The sequence below is a fragment of the Dipodomys ordii genome, unplaced genomic scaffold (genome assembly GCF_000151885.1).
Source record: "Dipodomys ordii isolate 6190 unplaced genomic scaffold, Dord_2.0 Scaffold2, whole genome shotgun sequence".
In the NCBI taxonomy this organism is placed as follows: Eukaryota; Metazoa; Chordata; class Mammalia; order Rodentia; family Heteromyidae; genus Dipodomys; species Dipodomys ordii.
This window is the reverse complement of record NW_012267218.1, coordinates 8248138-8272019: the sequence shown is the minus strand read 5'-3', so window position 1 is coordinate 8272019 and position 23882 is coordinate 8248138. Positions and strand designations below refer to the sequence as shown.

Genomic DNA, 23882 nt, shown 5'->3' with positions numbered 1-23882 from the left:
TATAAAATGAGATTGAGAATTTTATGATGATGACAAAGTTGTTGAGAGGAAAACTTTAATAAATCTATTTTAAATTAAGAAATATTTTCTTAAAAATTAAAAATGGAGGGACTGGGAAGGTGGCTCAGTGGTAGAGTGCTTGCCTTGCATGCATGAGATCCTGGGTTCGATTCCTCAACACCACATAAGCAAAAAGAAAAAAAGCTGGAAGTGGCACTGTGGCTCAAGTGGTAGAGCGCTAGCCTTGAGCTGAAGAGCTGAGGGATAGCGCCCAGGCCCAGAGTTCAGGCCCCATGACCAGACCCCCCCCAAAAAAAATTAAAAATGGAATGGAAAAATTCAAAAGAACATAGTAAACAGGAAGTAAACAGGAACTGATTGAGTATGCAGTCATTGATACAGAAGATGCATTGATACAGAAGATGACTGTTTGAAATTGCTAGAGATAGCTAGTGTAGTCAGGGAAGAATGGACTAAATGTGGATAGCTGATATCCATGATGAAGGATCATGTCATGTAACAGAACATCACACAGTCACCATGGAAGAAAACTTCTCCAGAACTGGAGTCTGAGGACTGAAGAAATAATCTGCTGCCGACTTCTTTGTACTCTGCAGACATCTATGTCAATTATGAATCGGTCTTCCATCATGATTCCAAGAAAACTGGTCATGTCTTAGACCTCCTGTTTATCTTCTGGGAAATGAGTGGAAACACTTGTGATTATATTATAAATCTTACATATTTCCTAAAAGCAGTTACATTTCAATTTGTTAGGTAAAACATTTAATGTGGAATATCATTCTTCTATATAGAAGTTATTGTAATGCCATGTTTTAGGTGAATGGAAATATAACATATGTGCTAAAATCTAGGTCAGAAAGCTTTGAGTTTCTACAATTACTGATAAATGTTTCTTGTTAGCCAGTTCTTAAAGTTTTTTTGAATTTTTCTGACTTATCATTTCTTGAAGTTGTATAAAGTAGAAAATGATAGTGCAGTTTATAAAGTTTAATGTGAACTCTATAAAGGCATCTAAAATCTCTCTAGGTGATACTACAGTAGGGGAAGTAGAACTGATTTCATCATTATGAAGTTACTATTAGTATTTCTTACATTTGTATTGTCTTCCCAACTATTCTGCAGGCTCCTGCAGGGTAAAGATAACATGAGGCTTTCTTATGTGTTTTTTCCCCCAGCACCTAGCCAGCTCACATGTTTTTAAGTTCTTATTACGGGTTTGTTAATTTGATTTTTTTTTCTTCTCTCGCTTATTGTGCAGGACAGAACTTACAAAAAGTGTGGTGCTCCCTGAATTAATAGAGCTGTCTAGGGATGAAGGCAGCAGTGTACGACTTGCAGCTTTTGAAACTTTGGTTAATCTGCTTGACATATTTGATACAGGTACATCTTTATGAAAGAATATTTTCCATATGCTTGTTTCACTGATAAGGAATAAGGTATATTTAGTTCAATGATAATGTTGAGCCTCTCTACCTCTCCTTTGATGAGTCTTCCTTATTTGGCGTCTAGTGCTCTAACTTGACCTTCATGGCATCTGATTTTGACACATTTCATACTTGTCTCATATGATATTTAAGTGTTATGTGAATTAAGTCACAAAAATAACTAACTGCTCTACTGAATGTACCTAGACTGTATGCACTTAATCTATTAGTAAAACATATAATCATCTTAATAGGATGAAAGTTGGAGGAGTCAATATCAAGACTCAGTTGTGTAAGTTGCCAAATTACATTCGCAGGTATTACTAACATTTTATCTGAATTAGGAGAGTCTCTAAAGATTATTCAATGTGGATTGTAATTATGAATAATCATTTAAATAATACGATGAACCAAAGGAGTAAAAACTGTAATGCATGATATGTGATTTAATGAATCTCTTTACTGACTGGGGACACCCCAGGCTCCATACAAAACTGACAGTTTAGCATTACCTTTGACCTCCTCACCTACAATACCTTTGTAGGCTGTTACCATGGCCCTGCCCAGGGTTTCCTTCTTCCAATTCTTTCCCATTCCTCCTGTGTCTGTGCTGTAGTATTGCAATTGTGACAACCATTATACTACTAGCATTCTCCCTGATATTCCCATTCCTCTATTTTTAACTCTAGCCGACTTCTCTTCTCATGTTGTGCCCAGTTCAAATACTGTTTCATCCCTGACATCTTTCCAAATACCACGTACCAAGAGTTGGAAAATTACTACCTTTAGTCCTAGACAGGCCTGTACTGCATCTGTGAGGTCTATTGGAACACACCATGCTTGATTTGTTTGTTGTATGTGGTTGTTTTGGTGCTGTAGTGAGAGTTGAGTAGTTGGGACAGATAATCTACAAAAGTTGTCAGATCTCTGCCCTGGCCAGCTATTAAAATGGTCATCACATTGTCTTACTTTTTTATTTTTATTTTTTTTTTCCTTGCTGGTTTGTTTCTCAAGTTCTGGAACTATTTATTATTATTTGCCTTTCAATTTCTGTTGCTTACTTTAATGCTTTTTCTACAAGTCAGCAAATGTTGGATGAATGTCATGTAATAAAACAATATATTGGTTTGAAATATGATAATAATAGGAATGAGCAGTAATAAATATAATAAATATTTCTAAATATTTAAGAAAACCATAGGAACTTTGGAAAGGATTTGAAAGAGAGAACTATTGCTACTCAGTCAGGAAATATTACCTAAGCAGATACATTTGAAGAATTGGTCAGCTTTGTAAAGAACTAAAAGTAAGAAGTAAAAGTGATAGAATTGAATATACAGATTATATTACAAGCTTGTTTTCAATTAAAAAATTATCCAGTGAGTATAAGCTGCAGCGTGCCAAGAGATGATATAAGGACATGTCAGAAAGTTCCTGGGACCTGCTGTGACTCAGAACCTTGTCTTAATTTTTTGATGGTACTGGGGATCAAAGTCAGGGTCTTGAGTTTGGTAGGCAGGAGCTCTGTTACTTAAGCCAGGCCTAGCATATTTTGATAATGTCTCCCCATACCCCATCCCTTCCTTCTCCTTCAGTTGCCACTTGACCTGCATCATTACTGTTTTCAAATGTTTTCCATTACTTTGAAGCTAACATACGAATTTCTGTGTATGAACTGTTTTTCACATGTATAGAGTAGCCCAATGGAGCTAAAGAATATATTGTTTTGTTTTTCAGATGACAGAAGTCAAACTATACTTCCTTTAGTGAAATCATTTTGTGAAAAGTCTTTCAAAGCGGATGAATCCATTCTTGTTTCTTTATCTTTCTACTTAGGAAAACTATGCCATGGACTATACGGTAAGATATATGCTAAGAAATTCAAGAAAGTTAATAACTTTTTCAAAATAATTTAGCTACTGAACTTCAGCCCCTTACTTATAAAGTCTGTCTTCTGATATGTTAAAGTCTCAAGAAATCTTAGAATTTTGAAAATGTAATTTAGAGTACACTAAGAAATGACTTTGTCACTGAGAGAACTCATTGGAAAGAATGGCATCATGAAAGGAAGTGTGGCCCTTTAAATTTGTGGATGTTCTATACATTTCAGCATGTGAGTGGGGGTACAGTAATAGAAGATTGGTATATGTGAGTGCATAGTAAACATGCCCTTCATTGTCATTCATTGTTAAGACCATTAGAGTCATATATCACCCCTGAGCCCTGGTATTTTGAACATACTGTCTAGTTCTTAGCTAACTGTAATCTTGTGAGTAACATACTTTTATTTATGTACTTTTCCAATATTTAGTCAATAGTTGAAAAATATTTTGCAGTATGTTATGAGTCCCTAACCCCCTAACAAGGTTGATGAGCATGGAGCCATTCCTATGATTTCAGCTGAGTGCCAGTGGCTCACACCTGTAATCCTAGCTCTTCAGGAGGTCTGAGGGTCATAGTTCCAAGCTTGGACAGGAAAGTCTGTGAGATTCTTATTTCCATTCAACCAAAAAGCCTGCAGTAGAGATGTGGCTTAAATGGTAGATTGCTAGTCTTGAGCACAAAAGGTCAGGGATAGCACCTACACCCTGAGTTTAAGTCCCAGGACTTTTCCGTCTTTCAGGTTCAATCCTTAAACCTTTTGAGACACATATTCATAAATATTTTCTGCATGAAACTTTAGAATATTTCCTATAAATGAATAATAATATGTATAAATAGCCATAGTGTTATTATTGTAGTGACTTGTTTGCTTCAAACTGCAGACTTGATCAGGAATAGTTTATATTACACTGTTCATGCCTTTATAATTGACATTAAATATTATTAAAGTGAACATAGGGTGAGACAATATGACCTGATTTCTCCATCATAGCTCTTCTCTTTTTATTGCTTTTATTTATGAACTATCTGTAACAATTAAAAAATATTTTTTGCTAGACCTGGGGCTTGAACTCAGGGACTGGGCACTATCTTTGAGCCTCTCTGCGCTCTACCACTTGAGCCACAGTGTACTTCTGGCTGTTTCTGCTTATGTGGCACTGAGGAGTAGAACCCAGGGCTTCCTGCATGCCAGGCAAGCATTCTTCCACTAGACCACATTACCAGCCTGTAATCATTTTTTAAATGATTGGTTCCAAACACATTTATGTTGTACTTTGATTTTCTCTTATTTATTTTCAATTGAAATGTTCAACACAAATTTCACATTTGTTTTAGGAACTTTTACTCCAGATCAACACCTGAGATTTTTGGAGTTTTATAAGAAACTTTGTACATTGGGTTTACAACAAGAAAATGGACACAATGAAAGCCAGGTTCCACCCCAAATCCTAGAGCAGGAGAAGAAGTACACTTCAGTACGAAAGAACTGTGCTTATAACTTACCGGTAATAAATTACATATTTATGATCACTGAGCACTTTGATTATAACTTTAAAGTCCGTGACAAATCTAGTCACATTAAAAATTGCCATATTTGACACATGGTGTTTACCTAACTTTATATCTGGTATGTATCAGAGGTTCTGAGTGGAATTTATGGTTCTGTGGAATTTATGGTTCTGTCTATGTAGGAATCAGAAAAATATGCATGCATTTAGATCTGCCAAAATGATTTCTGATTAAATTGTGAATGGAAGATATAATTTCAGTGAAAGTAAAATGACTATAATACTAGGCATTGATTTCAGTGAAAGTAAAATGACTATAATACTAGGCATTGATGCACGTTTTTCTCTCCTCCATTTCATCTCCTCCCTCCCACCTCCACCAGGCCATGATTGTTTTTGTTGATCCTAAAAACTTCCACATGGAACTCTATTCTACATTCTTCTGCCTTTGTCATGACCCTGAAGTACCAGTCAGATACACTATTGCTATTTGCTTTTATGAAGTAAGTCTAAAGAACTGATATTGCTGTACATTTGCCTAATTTTCTATGTACTGGATACTTTTTTTTTTAAAACAATTTGTTTCCTCAGTTTACAGATTTGTTACAGGATATAGATTCCATAACTTTTTCATATCCTAGTCTTAAAACTTATCTTAGAAATTCCCATAATTTTCTCCTTTTTAGTGTTTATAGAATCCATTTGCATAAACACATTGTGTTCATTGTTCATTTATTAACTTATTTGTTCAGCATATCTAAAATAAGTGCTTACTTTCAGCCAGGTATTGTGGTAGATATGGGAGAAAAATCAGTTTCATTTGTGGTAGTACTGGGGTTTGAACTCAGGATCTCACATTTGGTAGGCCAGTACTCTAATACATAAGCTGTGCCCTAGCCCTTTTTTATTTAGTTATTATTTCTCAGATAGAGCTGGTCTCAGCAGTGATGCTCTTACTCTTAGGATTCTCTCAGAGATAGGATTGCAGGTGTAATTACAGCCCCCTTGCCTGGCTCATAATAGACTTTTTATATGCTTCGTAGTATTTATACTGTGTCTGTGTCAGCTTTGGAACAAATAAAACTTGGAGAAACAGATTGTTTGCATTTAATAATTTTTTTACTAGAAATGAACAGTGTTTTATGGGCATAGCTTTTAGATTCAGCTATTACATCTTTCCATAATTTTGTTTAAAAGTAAATTTAAACTTTCATGATGGGTGTGACTAACTTTTTCACTACTGAAGTTGAAATGTGGGTCCCATTTCTAAGGTTAACAGAGGAGCACACAGATGCTGTACTTACAGCAAACACTGTCACCTGAAACTTGCCAATTTCAAGACATTCACCTAAAAATGTCTTCATAATTAGTGTTACAAAATATTTCCTTTAAGTAGTGCAGCAAAATCTTGTTTTCAGTGAGAATATTTCCTTCTCCTTGTACTATGTTCCCAGGTCACAGCACTTTTGGATTAGCTGGAAGTATCAGGACCTTTGCAGCACCATTATAAATGGTACTTATGATTCTTTTGGCTGTTGAGTGATATTCTTTGCTCCTTCAAAATACCATTTTTTCTGATATGGATAAAAATATTTTTACACTGTACAGCATCTATGAAATATTCCTCTCAAATGGTACAATTACTTAAAGTAGTTTCAATGATGCATACTTACATCATCTTCATAAACATACCTATAAAAATCTGCTTCTGGAAGAAGGGAAAGGGCAGAAAGTACTGCCCATCAGTCTCTAGGATAAGTGTCATTTAGGCTGGTTATGATGTACACAACTATTAGTTGCATAAAAACGCAGTATTTAGACAATTCTAGACTTTCTGTTGACTTTTATCACATTCCTTATTATATGTTTTATAGTGGATATCATATAGCACCATGTAAATGGACATATTCAAATGCATAAGTATATGAAACATAAGCTGGGCACTGGTAGCTTATGACTGTCATCCCAGCTAAACAGGAGCCTGAGATTGTAGTTTGAGGCCAGTCCAGACAGAAAAGTCTGTGAGACTCCATCCAGCAAAAAGTAGGGCTGAAGGCATGGCTCACTTGGTTGTGTGTCAGCTGAGCAATCACAGGGTCCTGAGTTCAAACCCCAGCTCACTCTCTCTCTCTCTCTCACCCCCCCCCCACACCATTTATCTCCTAGGAGTGACTGAGGATCACTGGTTTACTTGTTTCCTTGTTGGCTGGTTTCCATCTTCATGGTCATGCTGTATAGATAGACTAAAAACAATATTAAACATGAAAATGAAAGCTTTATTTTGACTTAGCCATTAAATAATGAAAATCCACTGGTAGATTTAAATTCTTCTAATCTAGTGTTAATACTAGATTATTAGAATTGCTTTACAATTTTCTAACTTCATTCTTATTTTTTTTGTAAATAAAATTTCACTTAAACCTATTATGGTTTAAATTTTTTTTAAAGTTGACAGAGAAACGGTGCCAGTGGTTTACACCTGTAACCCCAAACTCCTGCAAAGTAATAGTACATGCTTGCCATCCCTAGCAACATGAGAGGCTAAGCTCTGGAGAATTCTGGTGCCAGGCCTGCTTGGGCAGAAAAGTCTAAGGGACTCTGTCTCTATGGAAGGATGCTGGACACAGAGGGGTGCACCTGTGATCTCAGTGGAGAGGGGAAGTCTAAAGCAGGCAGATCAAAGCTCAGGTGCATGCCCAGCTGTGAAGTGAAACCCTATCATAAAAACAACCAGTGTAAGCCGGGTGCCGGTGGCTCATGCCTGTAATCCTAGCTACTCAGGAGACTGAGATCTGAGGATGGTAGTTCAAAGCCAGCCCGGGCAGGAAAGTCCGTGAGACTCTCATCTCCAATAAACCACTAGAAAACTGGAAATGGTGCTGTGGTTCAAGTGGTAGAGCGCTCGCCTTGAGCTGAAGAGCGCAGGGACAGCGCCCAAGCCCAGAGTTCAAGCCCTATGACCAACCAAAAAAAGAAAAAAAAATGTAAAACTTGGCTCAGTGGTATCACTCCAGCCTAGCAGTGGCAAGGCCCTGAGTTCAAACCCCAGAATTGCTAAAGAAGAATGCAACAGTGAGTCAGAAACTGGTGAATTTCCCCAGTTTAGGCTCTTAGTTTGTTTGGAGAGGAAAAAGCACTATTCTCAAAAGACAGCTGAATTATCCTGGTCTCTCCCAACTCCTCTCATGCTGTTTAGAATTTTCAGTAAGGAGGATATTGTTTTACCTCCTTGAGAGTTAGTATCACTCTGACATCACTGTAGGCCTTCTGTAGAAGTTGCCTTGTTTGGGAAGTTGTGAACTGGAATAAATACTTGTGTAATGGGGTGTCCTCAGACTTTTAAATGAGAAATCGGGGCATCCATGGGCTTTTTTGGTTGTTGGTGGTAGTTGTGGGGCTGTCCTCAAGCTCCTTTTTGTTCAAGGCTAGTGCCCTAACACTTTGAGCTACAGCTCCACTCCCATTTTTTTGGGGGGGTGGTCTGGTCGTGAGGCCTGAACTCTGGGCCTGGGCACTGTCCCTCAGCTCTTCAGCTCAAGGCTAGCACTCTACCACTTGAGCCACAGCGCCACTTCTGGCTTTTTTCTTTTTGCTTATGTGGTGCTGAGGAATCAAACCCAGGACCTCAGGCATGCAGGGCAAGCACTCTACCACTGAGCCACCTTCCCAGCCCCTCTACTTCCATTTTTGAGTGGTTAATTGGAGATAAGTGTCTCATGGAGACGTTTCTATCTGGACTGGTTTCGAACTGTGATCCTCAGATATCAGCCTCCTGAGTAGGATTACTTGGATAAACCACCAGCACCCAGTTTCATGGGCTTTTTATTGCTTGTGATAGAGAAGTTATGACTTTGGTGATCTTCCACATTTCCTGCCCACATACTCCAGCATGCTATGTGAAACAGATGAATGAAGCTGACTATACCGTTGAGTTGACCAGAAATCCAAGTATATGCTTATGTTATAGCTTATTTTTATTTTGGAAGTACCCGACAAAGTTGTATTAATTTTAATGCTGAAGTTTCAGATCTGAGAGGTTTTATTGCTGTATTTTAGGTGTCTAAACTTTTGAATTCTGGAGTATATCTAATACACAAAGAGCTGATAACATTATTACAAGATGAATCACTGGAGGTAATATCTTCTTACCTTTCTTTAGTTTATAACTTAAGTACAAACTTCTTGTGAGTTGCATGGGCTTTTTGAGCTGATTTACCCTGAAGCTTCAAACAGTACACTATTGTATCATATACTGGGTATTGGGAAGATCTTTAAAAATTAGGATTGAAAGAATACTTGGTTCTAAAAAGGAAATAGACATTTGTTTTTTAAGGAAAATTTACACAGTACCAAGAAAACAGACAAGAGGGTATCTTTAATTCCATTCACTATTATTTATGTTATGTTTTTATTCTTTTACTGAATGTTAGATTTTTATTCATACAATTGACTAGAAAGGTTTTTATTCATACAATTGTAATTATGTATAATATTTTCATTTTTCCTCTAGCATTGTTTGGAGAGTATTTTACTTCTTAGTATATACTTGTGGAGATGTTGAAGTCTCTTGTTTTGATGCTAGATTTAGGACATCCCATTCCTCTGTGTGACTACTAGCTTGCCAGAGCGTGTCATACACCTGATGTGGAACCCCCTTCAAAAGCTTGTTAGCTAGGTAGATCACTGGCTCCAACTTCCACCAAATTAGATCAACTTAGACACCAACCTCTTTTTCAAAGTAGACTGATCAAAGCAAAATCTAAGACTTTCCAATAAGAAGATAGTAGAGTAAGAAAATGTTTTGTAAATAATACTGTTTCTATGTAGAAACTAACATGTAGAGTTAACTTATTTAGAAAAACAGTAGTCACTATACAAGTAATCACTATCTCTATTAAAGGTTCTAGATGCTCTGATAGATCATCTTCCAGAAATCTTGGAGCTCATGTCCACTGTTGGAGAAAACAGTGTGCAAGAGAATAAGGTAAATCCCATCTCTCCTAAATGATTATGAATTTCCTAAGCATTTCCTACCCAGCAGGGTATTGTGAAGAATCAATGGAATAATGTTTAGGAAACTTGTAAAATGGTGCTTGCCTGGGGTGATGAGCATCCAGCCTGCCAGTGGCAGGTGCGGATCCCCAGCTGCCTGTGAGCCTTACTGGAAAGAGTGTCACCATAGGACTCATAAATGGTAGGTGGGGGTTCCCAGCTGCCTATTGGCCTTACTGGGAAGAGTCACCATGGTATGTTGATGATTATTTGAACCGCTGTAAGCTCCCTTGTTGAATTCCTTTCCTGTCCCTGAGGAATCAGAAGGCCAAGGCATAGGCACCTCCCACCCAGATTTCCCTAGGAGGTGGGAAGGAATGAAACTTTCTGTACAGGAGCAAGGGGCTGCTGGCTCTGGCTGTGTTGTGGAGCTAACTGTACAGAAAGCCAAACATGCTTCTGTTTTCTAATTTCTAATGTTTCTCATGTATGCGTGAATAAAATGAAGTGTGCAAATTATTTCAAAATCTCAAAAATAAAGTAATTTTCAAGTATAATATTTTTAAACTGATAAACTTTGTTATTTTTACAGTAAACAAATAATGGATAGGTGATAGATAAGTGGTGATTGATGCACAATATGTGTTTGTAGAAGCATTGGAACAACTTAAATTTCCTCTACAATTCCTACATTAATAATTGTTATGCTACATAGTTCTTACTTATTGTCTTTGAAATTTGTATTTAGGTCTCAGCATTAACGATAATTCTAAGAGTAAAAAATAGTTTAAATGGTTAGGAATTTAGGCCAAAGCTTGTTGATAATATGATATATAACAAACTTAGTTACAACAGTTGCAGTGTTAATCAACATACATGGAAGAATGATGAGTCCAATCTCTAAAAACCTGATTCTAAGAATCTTGGAAGTTTATTTAGGAATTTTAAGAAAATATTTAATTTTCACCAGATAACTTTTCCTGATGATAACAAACACACCTTTTAACCTCTGAAACCCCTCCTGCAGCTGATTTACTTAGTCGTTGTTGGTCCTTTTGATGTTTCTTTGCAGTTGACCTCCCTTCCTGACCTGATTCCAGCTCTCACCGCTGCCGAGCAGCGGGCGGCAGCCTCTCTGAAGTGGAGAACTCACGAGAAGCTGCTGCAGAAGTATGCCTGTCTGCCACATGTCATATCGAGTGATCAGATCTATTACCGATTCCTACAAAGAATGTTCACCATCATGATGACCAATGTGAGCCGTTCACACCTTTCATTTGATTCTTTTGAACTTGTAGTTGGATTTGACATTATCAAATTCTTCACAGTTTCAAAATAGCATGACAAACTACTTGCTCCCATTCTGCTTAGGAGAATGGCTTCTCAGGTTTCTGAGGAGGGGACTAGAGGTCTCCCTTTGACCATCCTACCCTTGCTAGGTGAACAGGCACAGCTTTGTTTGCCCCTTGTATCTGCATTGCCAGGGGGAGTGTAGACAGACTTCTCAAACTTGACATAGCTCTTTTCCAGAGGAAGGTTGGCGCAGGACCCAGTGATCTCAGCTGCCAAAGATCTTCTGCTGTATTGTCCTTTCTGTCTGCCACAGCCATGTGTCACCTCAGAGTGCCCATTCTCCCCTGACCTGCTCTGCCCACCTGCCCATCGTGCATATAAGGCTACTGGCATAGTGCTCAACATAGTGGAAATAGCTTAGGTGGACTGGAGAGGACATGGTCACTACTGTCCTCATGCTTAATACCCGCAGCACTGTATTGCTAGCATTTCCACTCTTAACAATTTGCATTTTCAGCTGTCTGCCTGGTTGAGAGGTTTTTTTTTTTTCTTAATATACAGTTTGAATCTCAACCAGTAGAAACAACTGAATTCATTTAGGATTGAGATTTGCCCAGAGACATGACAGGAATTTGAAAGAAAAAAAGAGTTATAATGTTGGTGAGAATGAATTGTTCAGATTCTAAATTCTTTGTATCATTCATGGACCAGCGATCTCAGTGATGGACATTGAGGCTGAAGAACCATATTAAGGTAGAAGATGTAAAGAGTGTCCTTGGTCATGTGATCTCTGTGTATGATTTACAAGTGGCACATTTTTGACGATGTAACAGACATGTGACATGTTCAGCAGATAGAATTAAATGAATGAGTGACAACATCTAGGGAATGACAAGAAAGCATGGCATTGACCTGTTTGAGGAGAATGCTGATTTAAGATGTCATGGTGAGGAAAAGAGTCAAATCTGAATGACTATGCCAAATTATATTAGTTTTGTAATATGATGTCTGGTAGGATTTACATTAAGTTAAGGACTCACATCCAGCAGGGCACAAGTACAGGGACTGGGAAGGCAGTTACACTTCTTGTTTAGTCAGTAATTTAAAACTGACTATGACAAGTCATTGGATTTATATTAGATTAGCCTAATTGTCTTTATTATTTCTTTAAGAATGTCTTACCTGTCCAGAAAGCAGCTTCACGAACTCTGTGCATTTTTCTACGGTATAATCGTAAACAAGATCAGAGACATGAAGTCATTCAAAAACTAATTGAACGTAAGTAATCATTGTCTTTTATTTTGAAAAAGAGAAAGTTACCGATCCAGCTGGGTTTAATTAGACCTACTTGTATTTTTAGCACTTTTCTGGGAGTCCCTAAGCTGATGTTGCTAAATGTCTAGAGTGTCCTTTTATTTGAGTTTTGTGGTATGAATGAAAGAAATTACATAGAACCTTCTTTTGATAATTCCAGTACTTAAGAAATTATGATAGGTAAATTGTATTGAAAGTCTAATTTCTACCTTTACCATTTGGGACTAAAATGTGAATAGAATATATTTGAATTTGATCACTAATTTTACAGTTCTTTTTTCAGTATTAGTAGAATTAACTGAATGTGGATTTTCTTCCTGGAGTACAGTTGACAGTATGTGGGTATGAAATTGATGAGCCCTGGTGGGTTTCAAGCGTTGGGTTAAGGGGACTTGGAAGGCAAGTGAATGAAGAAAGGATGAGTACGTGCATAGTTTTCAGTGTGCATGTGTGAAAATGGAATCTTGAGGTGATGGGTGGTGTTGGGAGAGATGTGGAGGGGAATGATAGAAGGAGTGACATGGGTCAAGATGCATGTACTCATAAACTGGCATGTTAAACTGAAATCCCTTTGTATAACTATTTAAAGAAAATTTAAAAATGATTGAAAAAAGAGAGAAGGAAATAGGAACATATGTAAATGGAATAAATGAATTGAAGTCAGTTAACAAGTACAGATTTGTTATAAGGCTAAAATGCAGGCCCCAATCATTAAAATGTCAGTTCTTGAATTAAAGCCATGGCCTGTATCTGCTGAGTAAATGTGGCAATCACTGCACACATGTTGTGCCCAGCGGGGCAGCAGTGGACTCTCATTATCAGAGCATGGATCTTCACTTATCAAAAAAAGTCAGAGTATTTTTCTAAAATTGTATTTAAAAACTTATGCTCAAATTATTTTCATCTTTTTTGTTGTCTCTTTCAATAAGTTTTATTTTTCTATTTGTAGAACTTCACATTTAGAATAAGTTTTATTTTGAAAGGTTCTATTTGGTTTTGAATAATAATTTTGCTTTTGAACATTTATGTAAAAAAGGAGGAAATTATCCTTTAAATATTGACCAGATTTTTTTCTTTTCTTTTTTTAAATATATTTTTTATTATAAAGATTCTGTACAGAAGGGTTACAGTTACATGAGTAAGGTAATGAGTACATTTCCTATTGACCATTTTTATCCCTTCCTTTGTTTTTCTCCTACCATCCCTTCCATCTCTTCCCTCTCCTCCTCCCTCTGCCCTGCCCCCCCCCAAAGTTCATTTTCAATATAGTGTCTTGTACATCTCATTGCTAAAATGGGTCAACATGTATCCTTATTTCAGCATTTTGTTATTTCTCTTTCCCTCCCCAAATTAGGATAATGTATATACAAGCTGCAGGGCACTGGAATCAAATACAGTGAAAATAGAGGTTATACCATGGGGGAAGACATACAAAAGAAACAGAAAAATCACATAGTACATTATAAGTATATTAAAAAAACAGCAACAAAGATAAAACCTCTTGTGTCCCTTTCTTGGGGTTTATTTCGCTTAGCATCCTCTTATATGGGCATATGTACTTAGCTTTTGATCTTTTCTGTTGTCCTAGACATATACTAGTTATTGCAAGTAAGGGATACCATGGACCTATTATTCCTTTGGGCCTGGCTTACTTCATTTAATATAATTTACTGCCAATAATTATGTTTAGATATGACATTGTCTATTTTTTTCTTTTAAACACAGGGCCTTGAACTTGCTAGGCAAGCATTTTATCATCTGAGCCATATTTCTAACCTTTGATTTATTTTCTGATTTAGTTATTATTTTAGATAACATCTCATCCTTTTTCCCTCAGGCTGGCCTCAGACCAGAATCCTCTTCTTTATGTCTCTGCTGTAGTTGGATTACAGACATGTGCCATCATATCTGACTTGTTTGTTGAGATAGGCTGTCATTAACTTTTCTCTTGGGCTGATAGGAGAAAAATAGGTTCTTCTGATCTCTTTCCCCTAAGAAGGTGAGGTCACATCATCTGACCTCAAAGCATTCTTAAGAGTAAGAAATTGGTTTAAAAAAGATTTTGAAATTGCATAGATCTGAATTTGATCTCTGAATCTTAGTTTTGTTTTTTTGTTTTTTTTACCTTTTAGAAGAGATAGGTACATGTATCACATTGGACTGTTTTTCAGGTTTAAATGAGATATTATGTGTATAGTACATAGGAAAATTTAACTTGTGATATTTTTGTTTTTCTTTCTAGAATTGGGCCAAGGAAAAAGTTATTGGAATAGACTCCGCTTTTTGGATACCTGTGAATTTATCATAGAAATCTTTTCCAAGTCATTTTTCTGTAAATATTTTTTTCTACCTGCTATTGAACTGACACACGACCCAGTAGCAAATGTGAGGTATGTTGCCACTCCCATAAAATATTTGATAACATTGTATTTGCATATCTCTGTGTGTGTGTGTGTGTGTGTGTGTGAGAGAGAGAGAGAGAGAGAGAGAGAGAGACCACTAGGGATTTAACTCAGAGCCTCTTGCTTTCTAAGCAGGGAGTTTCCCACTTGAGCCACATGCACCACTGGCCCTTTGTCCTGTAATTATTTTTAAGATAGGATATCACATTCGTGCTCTGGATATAAGCCTACCATTAATACTTCCTGTATGGCTGGGATGTCAAGAGCATGCCATCATGCCCAGTTATTGATTGAGATGGGGTCTGATGAACTGTTTGTCCAGGCTAGCCTTGAACCTCAGTCCTATTGATCTTTGCCTCCCACGTAGCTGGGATTACAAGTATGAGTCACTGAAGTCTAGCTTTATCTATTAGAACAAATACTTGTAAAAATCTTTATTAATCGGTAGAAAAATAAAGTGAAAAAATTCCGTGTGTGTGTGTGTGTGTGTGTCTGTGTATGTGTGTCAGTGTGTGTGTGTCTGTGTGTGTGTGTTTTGTTCTTATCCTGTGCTTGAACTCGGGGCCTGGGTACTGTCCCTGAGCTTTTTTACTCAAGACTAGCTCTCTATCACTTTAGCCACAGCTCTATTCTGTTTTGGGTTTGTTGTTGTTGTTTGATGGTTACTTGGAAATAAGAGTATCATTGACTTTCTTGTTCAGGCTGGCTCAGATCCTCAGATCTCTGCCTCCTGAGTAGGTAGGATTACAGGATTACCAGCACCTGACTTGTTTTCAAATTCTTAAATCCACTTTCCCTTCTTGTTCTCTAGTAACTAGTATTTTCATTTATTTCTAGACCCCAACTTTTAATCTTCCACATTTGAGCATGTGCATTACTTGTCTTTCTGTGCTTGGCTATGTTACCTTTACATATTTGCATAATGTCTCCTTGTTCCATTCATGTTCCTGCGGTCCCAGTACTAGTACTGGGTCTTGAACTCAGAGTTTTCCCATCCTCACTCAACTTCCTCACTGGCACTCAACTACTGGTGCCACCTTTCTCATTCTGGCTTTTTGCTGGTTGATTGGAGGTAAAGTCTCTCAAATTTGATTGCTTGGGATGGCTTTGAACTATGATTCTCAGTTCTCAGCCTTCCCAGTAGCTAGGATTACAGGGATGAGCCACTGGCACCCAGCTGTTCATTTTTTTTTACTGAATAATAATTAATTGTGTATATATACAATATTACTTTTTCTAGTGGTTTGTTGGTAGATGCTTCAGTTGACTCTTTATCCTGGCTATGTAAATAGTGCAGCAATTAAGACCCCACTTGTCCTTACTAAAAAATATTTTTAAGTAGCTATACATGTCAGTTTATAAGTAAAATTCATCTTAATTTCAGTTTATAACATATCTTGATATCCCACCTTCCATCCTTTACTTCTCTTAATTGATGATTATCAATAGTACAATGCTATCTTGGAGCCTTGGTCTTGGTAGGTTGAGATAGCGGAAAGTCAAAGCCAGCTTGGCAGGTTCTGGACACGTACTAGCATCAGGAGAAAGTGGAATTGACATTATTAATATGATCATATAGAGAGTCTAGTTGATCAAAAAGCTGTGATCCCTATTCTCAAGGACTTTGTGATCTTCTGGGCTCTGGCATCTCACAGAGATAAATCAATGTTTTTTTTTAAAGTTCTGAGGAATATATATTTTCCTTTTCTCTATAGAAGTGTCTAAAGACTGTTAATGTTTTCGTTCCTCTATGAGTGAGAGTTTAAAATTTAAATTCATTGCGTTTAGGCACTGTTGAGGCTAGAAATACTCTCATGGTGTTCAGAGAAGCCTTCTCCTCAGTGGTCAGAAGTGAGATAGTTTCTCTTTAGGGGAACTGGGCCTCCTATTGGAGGAAATGTTACCAGTATCCATGGTGAGCATTGGGGAAACTGAGGCCTTTGTTGTACAGTGCTGAAAATTCTAGAGGAGGAATTTCTTCACCCTTTTGGATGTATAAAATCACATGCTATCACAAGAGCCCCTGCCGCGGACGGGGTTCTGTAGGGACGACGGAGGACACCTAGGGGAGGAACCTGGAATAGGGGGGAGATGGCAAACAGACAACTCACACACAAGAGGAGTGGATGCTGAATGCAATTTAATGCAGAGGATAACAAACTTTTATAGCAGAAGTCTCCCTGAGAAAGGGCAAAAGGTTACACAATCTTGCTGCAGGGCTTCATTCTTGGGTGGTCACCAGCTGGTCTCCTGATAGGCATTTGTCTTCCGCTTATCTCTAAGGAATACAATGGGTTTGGGTTTTGATGTTTGTCACCAATTAACCATTACCTATCTTTATAGAGGCCTTAACTTTCCCATAAGATTTTTTCCTGTCTCTTCTTTAATAGTAAACTTCAAGGAGACCTGGATCTAGCAATTCTCTTAGTAAATAGCAGGAAATTCTTTCTCCTAAATAACTGTCTCAGCAATTGCCATACATTCTTTCTGTTCTAGTTGCGCCTACAGCTTCTTGTAAATCCCTTACAAACAATTCCTTCTGCTGAAGTGACTTTGTGAAACCCCCAATACTTTTATATTTACTTATAACTTGTCTACTAAACTCCATAAGAGGGGTTTCAGGGTAGCACTTAACTCTGGTGAGTTAGTCATATTTTTAAGACACTCATCAGATATTGGAGTCGTCAACACTCTTAAGAAAGAGCTTTGAATAAGGGAACGTTGACAATGAGCAGCAGTAGAAGCAGTAAAAGATTAATAGGCACTCTTATGAGGAAAAGAAAGGCAGAAACACATCTTTCCCAGGGGTTTGCCAGCCTTTCCAGGAGTAGGCCTCTTAGAAGCCCTATTCTCCGAGGTAGAATTCGGTGAAGTCCCAAAACTCAGAGATAGGTCTCTGAAGCCCTATCTTGGTCTGATAGATGGTTTCCCATGCTAAGCAGACTCTACTGGAGTCAGCGTGGCAAGCCCCTTAGAGTGGCCTTCAGGTCTGAGCAGCTGCAGGGCCCCTTATCTACTACTTGAGCTGCAGCCATAAATCCTAGTCTGCCATGATGAAGCCCCTGACCCTCACATCCATACCAGGGTCTCTGCCTCCTAGCCTCATCTAGCCCCTCTTAAACCATTTAGGTTATATAGGTCACCTCAGACAATAGCTGGTGCTTCTTCTCACTTCTCCCTTGTGAGAAGGGGTCTTGCCGGCTCTTTCCTGGCCATAAACCTTTCTTTGTTCTCTGTAAAAAAAATCTATGAAAAACTCAGCTGAAGGTTTTGCTGAGGCAGCATCCTGAGAAGTTCTCAGAATGGGACTTAACTGCCTCAATTTTTGCCAAAACAGAAAAGAAGAGAATAATCTGGAGAAAATATGATGAATGAACACAGCTGTATAAGATAAACAGGCACACAGCATCCCTTCCTAAACTAGGCTAGCTTCCAGTGCACAGACTCATGAGCCAACTGCCACTTAGCATTTCCACTCAATGTCTCATTGATACCTCAGGTTTCAGCCATGTACAGTTCAATCTGAATCTTCCTAATCTGCATTAATTTCTTCTACATTCTTCTTCAGTTTAGTAAGTAACTAGTTCATTCTCCCACTTGCTGAGGTTCCTTCTGTCTTTCTACCTCCAAACCTGAGCACAGCTGTTGCCTACAAGAGAGAAGCAGAACCTAGACTCTTCCCGCACCTCTACTCAGCTCTTTCTTGGGGTTTTCCTGTTGTTTCTCTTCTTCAGCCCTTGACCACATACAGCCTAATCTCAAAACAACAGACAGATAATGCTTTTAAAAGTTAATTTTGCTCACACACAATCCTAGCTACTCAGAAGGCTGAGATCCAAGGATCATGGTTCAAAGCTAGCCCAGGCAGAAAAATCCTGAAGTAGAGCTGTGGCTCAAGTGGTAGAGTACCAGCCTTGAGCAAAAGAACCTCAGGCATAGCACCCTGTGTTCAAGCTCCAGGACCAGCGTACACACACATACACAAACACACACACACACACACACACACACACAAAATTAAACTGGATCACTTCACTTACCTGTTCTGAACTCTCCAATGCTTCTCATTGCACTCAAAATAGAAGCTGTTCTCCTTACAGTGGCCCTCAGAACTCTGTACAAGCTTTCTCTTAATACCACCCTGAGGTTTCCAGCTAATTGCATTGCTACTTTCTTCTGCCATAACAGCTAACTGCTAATGCGGACCAGTTTGCTAGTAAGGAACAATCAGGCAAGCTCCCCTGTTGCCCCAAGTGCTTTCTCCAGCTATCTGCATACTCTCTTCCTTTTTAGGACTTCACTTAAATGTCATGTTTTCAGTGAAGCCTTCTCTGACTCCTCTCTCAATGCCTGCTTTAAGATCGATTCACCCCCTCTAATACGTCTCATCTTTCCCTTGATTTTCTCCACAGTGCTTACCACTGTTGACAGAAATGTGCTTGTTACTCTCTCTTCTATGCCCTGTATTGAAATGAAAAGTCCCTCAGAGCAGATAACTTTGTACATTGGATTCATTTCTGTGCCTCAGTATCCAGAATAATGAATGTTTAGCCTATTCATAGGCACTACACAAGTATTTTTGTATAACTAAATGAAGTCCTGGGCTATCTAAAACTTGAATGGTTGGCAGTTTCATGCTACGATTATTCTTGGTTATTAAATTCACTCTAAATACAGAATGAAACTTTGCTACCTGTTGCCCAAAGTGAAATCAACTCTGAAGATTCCTGCAGACAAGCATCTTCTTCAGCAGTTAGAAATGTGCGTGAGAAAACTCCTGTGTCAAGAAAAAGATAAAGATGTTCTGGCCATTGTAAAGAGAGTAAGTACTTCTGCTCAGACAAGGTGTGTTATTGCACCAGGATAGTGTTAGCTGTAGCTTTATTGCCTTAACAATAACATGCTGCCATGCTGTTAAAGTATTTATAGTTTTGGGTTGGTAGAGTGACTCAAGTGGTAGAGCACCTGCCTAGCAAACTCAAGGTCCTGAGTTCAACCCCCAGTTTTTTATTTAAAGCACATTTATTTCTTCAGAAGAGCAGTAAGGAATAATAACTGATTTTGGGTTATGTGTGCTTCAGCTAAATATGAAGCTCATTTTCAGAGATTTATTGCTAACATGTAAGCATGTGAGGAGAGCTCGGCACATGTTGGGCAACTCACAAACACTACTCGATGGATAACTCTCCTGATTTTACTTGAGTGATGGTCACCCAGTAAAACTTTGCTGGTAAAGTGTGGAAAGTCACATTTTGTCAAAACAGTCTTGGAAGAGCCCTAGAATTAGAATTAGTTCAGTCGTCTGACTATTCAAAAGTGTGGAATTAGGAAGTGGCAGAGCCAGGACTAACCAGAGATTTAATTCCTACCCCTAGACACTTCTCTTACCAGACACTGACGTTTTCCTTTATGATTTTGTTTTGTTTTATTTTGGTATGAGATCTTATCCAGAGATATTGTTTGGGAATATTAACTAAAATGGTGAAACTAGTAAAGTTAATGAGATCAAACCTTGAAATACTTATTAAAAAACTTTTATTAAAAAACTATGCTAAGTATTAACTAGTATTGTTATAAGATCAAGTCAAATTTAAGAGATCACTTTTATGAATCTGGGTATGAATTTTAAAATGCAGTTTTTAAACATTTATTTATGAATAAATTAGCATGAATGATGAGAGGAAAAAAAGAGAATCTGTGAATTTCTTTTGTGTTTTTTTCCCTAGATGCCATTATGTGGTATCTGTTATGAGAATGGAACCTTTTTATAAAGTGATTTGATAGCTTATTATTAAGTTGTATAATTTTGTTTTACTAAAATGGGTGTTCTTTCATTAATAGAAATAATTAGAAATCTGAACACAACACACAACACAACACTACACACACACACACACACACACACACATTTAACAGACATTTCTATACTTACTATTTAAATATGGAAGTTTAGACAATTATTTTAACTTGCTAAAATATAAGTATGAGAGTTAATTATTCTTCCAGAAGAATGCTACCTCCATAAAAAGTTACGCTAATGACATGATTAAGTTAATGGATTATTAGTCCACAGTGGATTGTTTTGGAGTATAACTCTTACTTTTAAGTTCATTTCACATGATGTCAGTAAGTCCATAAACATGTTATAGTTTCCTTTAGATAGAACTGAGGTGTTCATGTGAAATCCTTGAGGAAGTTACACAAAGCTTGCTCTAACCAGCCTTTTAATTTAGGAAGTACTTATAATTTGAAAAGGAGACTTGCCATAAATTCTGTTTGTATATGTGTGTGTGTGCTGGTCCTGTAGCTTGAGCTCAGGGCCTGGGTATTGTCCCTGTGAGTTTGTACTCAAGGTTAGTGTTCTATTACTTGAGCCACAACTGTACTTCCAGCTTATTTTGGTGGCTAATTGGAGATGAGTCTAATGGACTTTTCTTCATAGGCTGGCTTTGAACTGCAACCTTCAGAACTCAGTCTCCTGAATAGCTAGGATTACAGGCATGAGCCACTGGTGCCCGAAATTCGAAATTTCTAATAAATGTCAAAATAGAAACAAAGCTTCAGATAATTCTGTTTGTAATAGACATCTTTGAGCATATGAATATATAAATTTATTTTGATCATAGGAGTTAAACTAGTTCAATAATGTTAGAAGTATTGTCTTTTGTCATGTTCTGATTAACCATAGTTAATCAGATCAGTGTATTGCTTCAGATCAGTGTTCTGAAAGAAAAAACATTGAGAGCATGTTGTTACAGTTCAAAGCCTTCTCTGTTGGCTAGAAAGTCACAATGGTAAATACTTTCTGTGGAAGCAAACTAAGCATTTTAAGCCAGTTGATAGTTTGTTTCATATATACTTGGTCGTGAAACTTTTTAAAATGTCAAAAACTACATTATATTTCTGTTGAAAAAAGACTGACACTGGGGGTTCTTAGTTATTTGGTACTTGAAATATGCTTCTAGACTTGTTAAGAACATCTGAAAGTTAAATGGGATCATGACATTAATATGTAAAAGTTGATTATAAGTTTTATAGAATTGGGTTAAAGATTAAAGTTTTTAATTAAATCTCCCAGATAGTCTTTGCTTTGAACATCTCTGAGAAAGGAGTGTCTTTGTGAAGCTGGCTGAATAATTATCAAACCTTTCTTTTAGACTGTGTTAGAGTTGGACAGAATGGAAATGTCTATGGATGCTGTAAGTATGCATTCTTTATCTTATATTGAAAGTAATCTTTCAGAATCAGCAGAAAGTCTTTACTTGTATGACAATGTCATTTTCAACTTTGAACAGTTTCAGAAAAAATTTTATGAAAAAGATTTGTTGGATCAAGAGAAAGAAAGAGAAGAGCTACTTCTTTTGGAGATGGTACGTTGTTTTCATGTGCATACACACCTACACTTTTCCAGTACATGCTGCCTGTGCTTTGTTACAAAACTTAGAAATAACTTCTTTCAATGTCTCACTGTTTTCTTTCTTAAATGGCTAATTCTAGAACAATTTTAGTTTTTTGAAATCTGTTTTTTCATGAACAAGAACAAAATCTACCTTTGAGAGCCTTACACAAACACAATTGAGCAACATAATCACACTGACTGACTAATATATGGTATATGTGGTGTGGGAACCCATGGCATGACCCCTTTGGACAAGTAGCAGTTTAATATCAGGAAGATTAAACATATATAAGGAGGGGCCTCCACTGCACTTAAAGACTTACAGTTAAGTCAAAGTGGTCTACGTGGGCATCTTATACTTCACTGATCATCAAGAGAGAGGGTCAGGTGACTCTTTTCTCATTAGCTACAAGGCATCAGCAGGTGTCAGGTAGATGTCCCTTATCAGATGGTGGATGTTCCTTCCTGGTTTGCTCACACCTTTCATGAATCATTGTTAAATTTTGTCAGAACCTTTCTTCTGCATATCTAGAAGTGATTGTTGGCTTTCTTTGTATTCATCAATTCAGTGATGGATTTTAAGCCAGTCTTGTAATAGGTCATAAGCCTACCCATGATGATGTGTTTGTTTTCTCAACTGTTGAATTTCTAGCGGATGTTTTTGTTAAAGAGTTTTCATCTGTTTTCAAAGACTCAATGGTGAAATTAATTTATAATTCTGTTTTTATCACTTACTGTGTCTCATCAGACACAAATATGTTATGGTGGTAATATTCTCTCCTCTCATTTTCTGATGAGGTTTTTAAACTAGTTTCATTTCTTCCTTAAATGTTTGATAGGATTCACATAATTTATATTATACATTAATAGCATTTTAAATATACAGAATAGACAATTTCTTTTTTTTTGAATAAAAATATTATTTTGCCATTTTCCATTAGAAACTGAAATAATACAAATGCTATACTGCTGGGAACCCATAAAAACAATCTAAAGAAATAAAGCCTCATTATACAGCAATGCCAAAAAGGGCAGGCCACAAATCCAAATTCTGAACCCTGAATTGTTTAGACACAAGTATGGGGACCCCACTTTTTAAAGATATTTTTATGAACTATGTTTTTATCTCTGAAAAATTAAAAATTCCTCTCAGAACAGCTTCCCAGATCTATTGAAGCTGTACCTGTAATATGAAACCCCTGTTTTCATTGCAGGAGCAGTTAGAGAAGGAGAAACAACAGAATGACGGGAGGTCCTCTAATGATAAAATCTTTGAGAAGAAACGTAAGTGTCTCTCCTGGTTGTTGAGCACTTAGCTACAGAACCAACGTTGTGTCCTTGTATTCTGAAAGGCCATACTGAGTTTTTAATTTGTTGGAGAAAATTGCTTCACTTCCTTTCATTTTTCAAAAGTTGCTTTTGAAAATTGCCTGCTTATTGTGATATAGATGGCAGGAATAAATGGTTGGAATCAGTGTGGGACTCGGATCCTTCAGAAGGAAAGCTTGATGTCAGCTATAAGACTGTGGAACTGTTCACTATATAAAACTGAAATACAGAAATTACAAATAAGGACTGTTTGAAATAGAGTGCTGTTTAACTAGAGAGCGGGATTCATATTTTCTATGTTTTGTATTTATGG

General features: G+C 37.3%; 1 protein-coding gene across 1 annotated transcript in view; it reads left to right on the top strand.

Moving 5' to 3' along the window:
- The window catches only part of Ppp4r4 (protein phosphatase 4, regulatory subunit 4), a 93658-nt gene that overhangs the window by 62098 nt on the left and 7678 nt on the right, over positions 1 to 23882 (top strand). Inside the window, exons 10-22 of the mRNA XM_013013249.1 lie at positions 1283 to 1404; positions 3186 to 3308; positions 4668 to 4837; positions 5224 to 5343; positions 8897 to 8974; positions 9741 to 9824; positions 10905 to 11087; positions 12298 to 12403; positions 14682 to 14829; positions 19519 to 19663; positions 21999 to 22040; positions 22137 to 22211; positions 23455 to 23524. Of these exons, the coding sequence (XP_012868703.1) occupies positions 1283 to 1404; positions 3186 to 3308; positions 4668 to 4837; positions 5224 to 5343; positions 8897 to 8974; positions 9741 to 9824; positions 10905 to 11087; positions 12298 to 12403; positions 14682 to 14829; positions 19519 to 19663; positions 21999 to 22040; positions 22137 to 22211; positions 23455 to 23524 (1466 nt within the window). The remainder of the gene's footprint in view (positions 1 to 1282; positions 1405 to 3185; positions 3309 to 4667; positions 4838 to 5223; positions 5344 to 8896; positions 8975 to 9740; positions 9825 to 10904; positions 11088 to 12297; positions 12404 to 14681; positions 14830 to 19518; positions 19664 to 21998; positions 22041 to 22136; positions 22212 to 23454; positions 23525 to 23882) is intronic.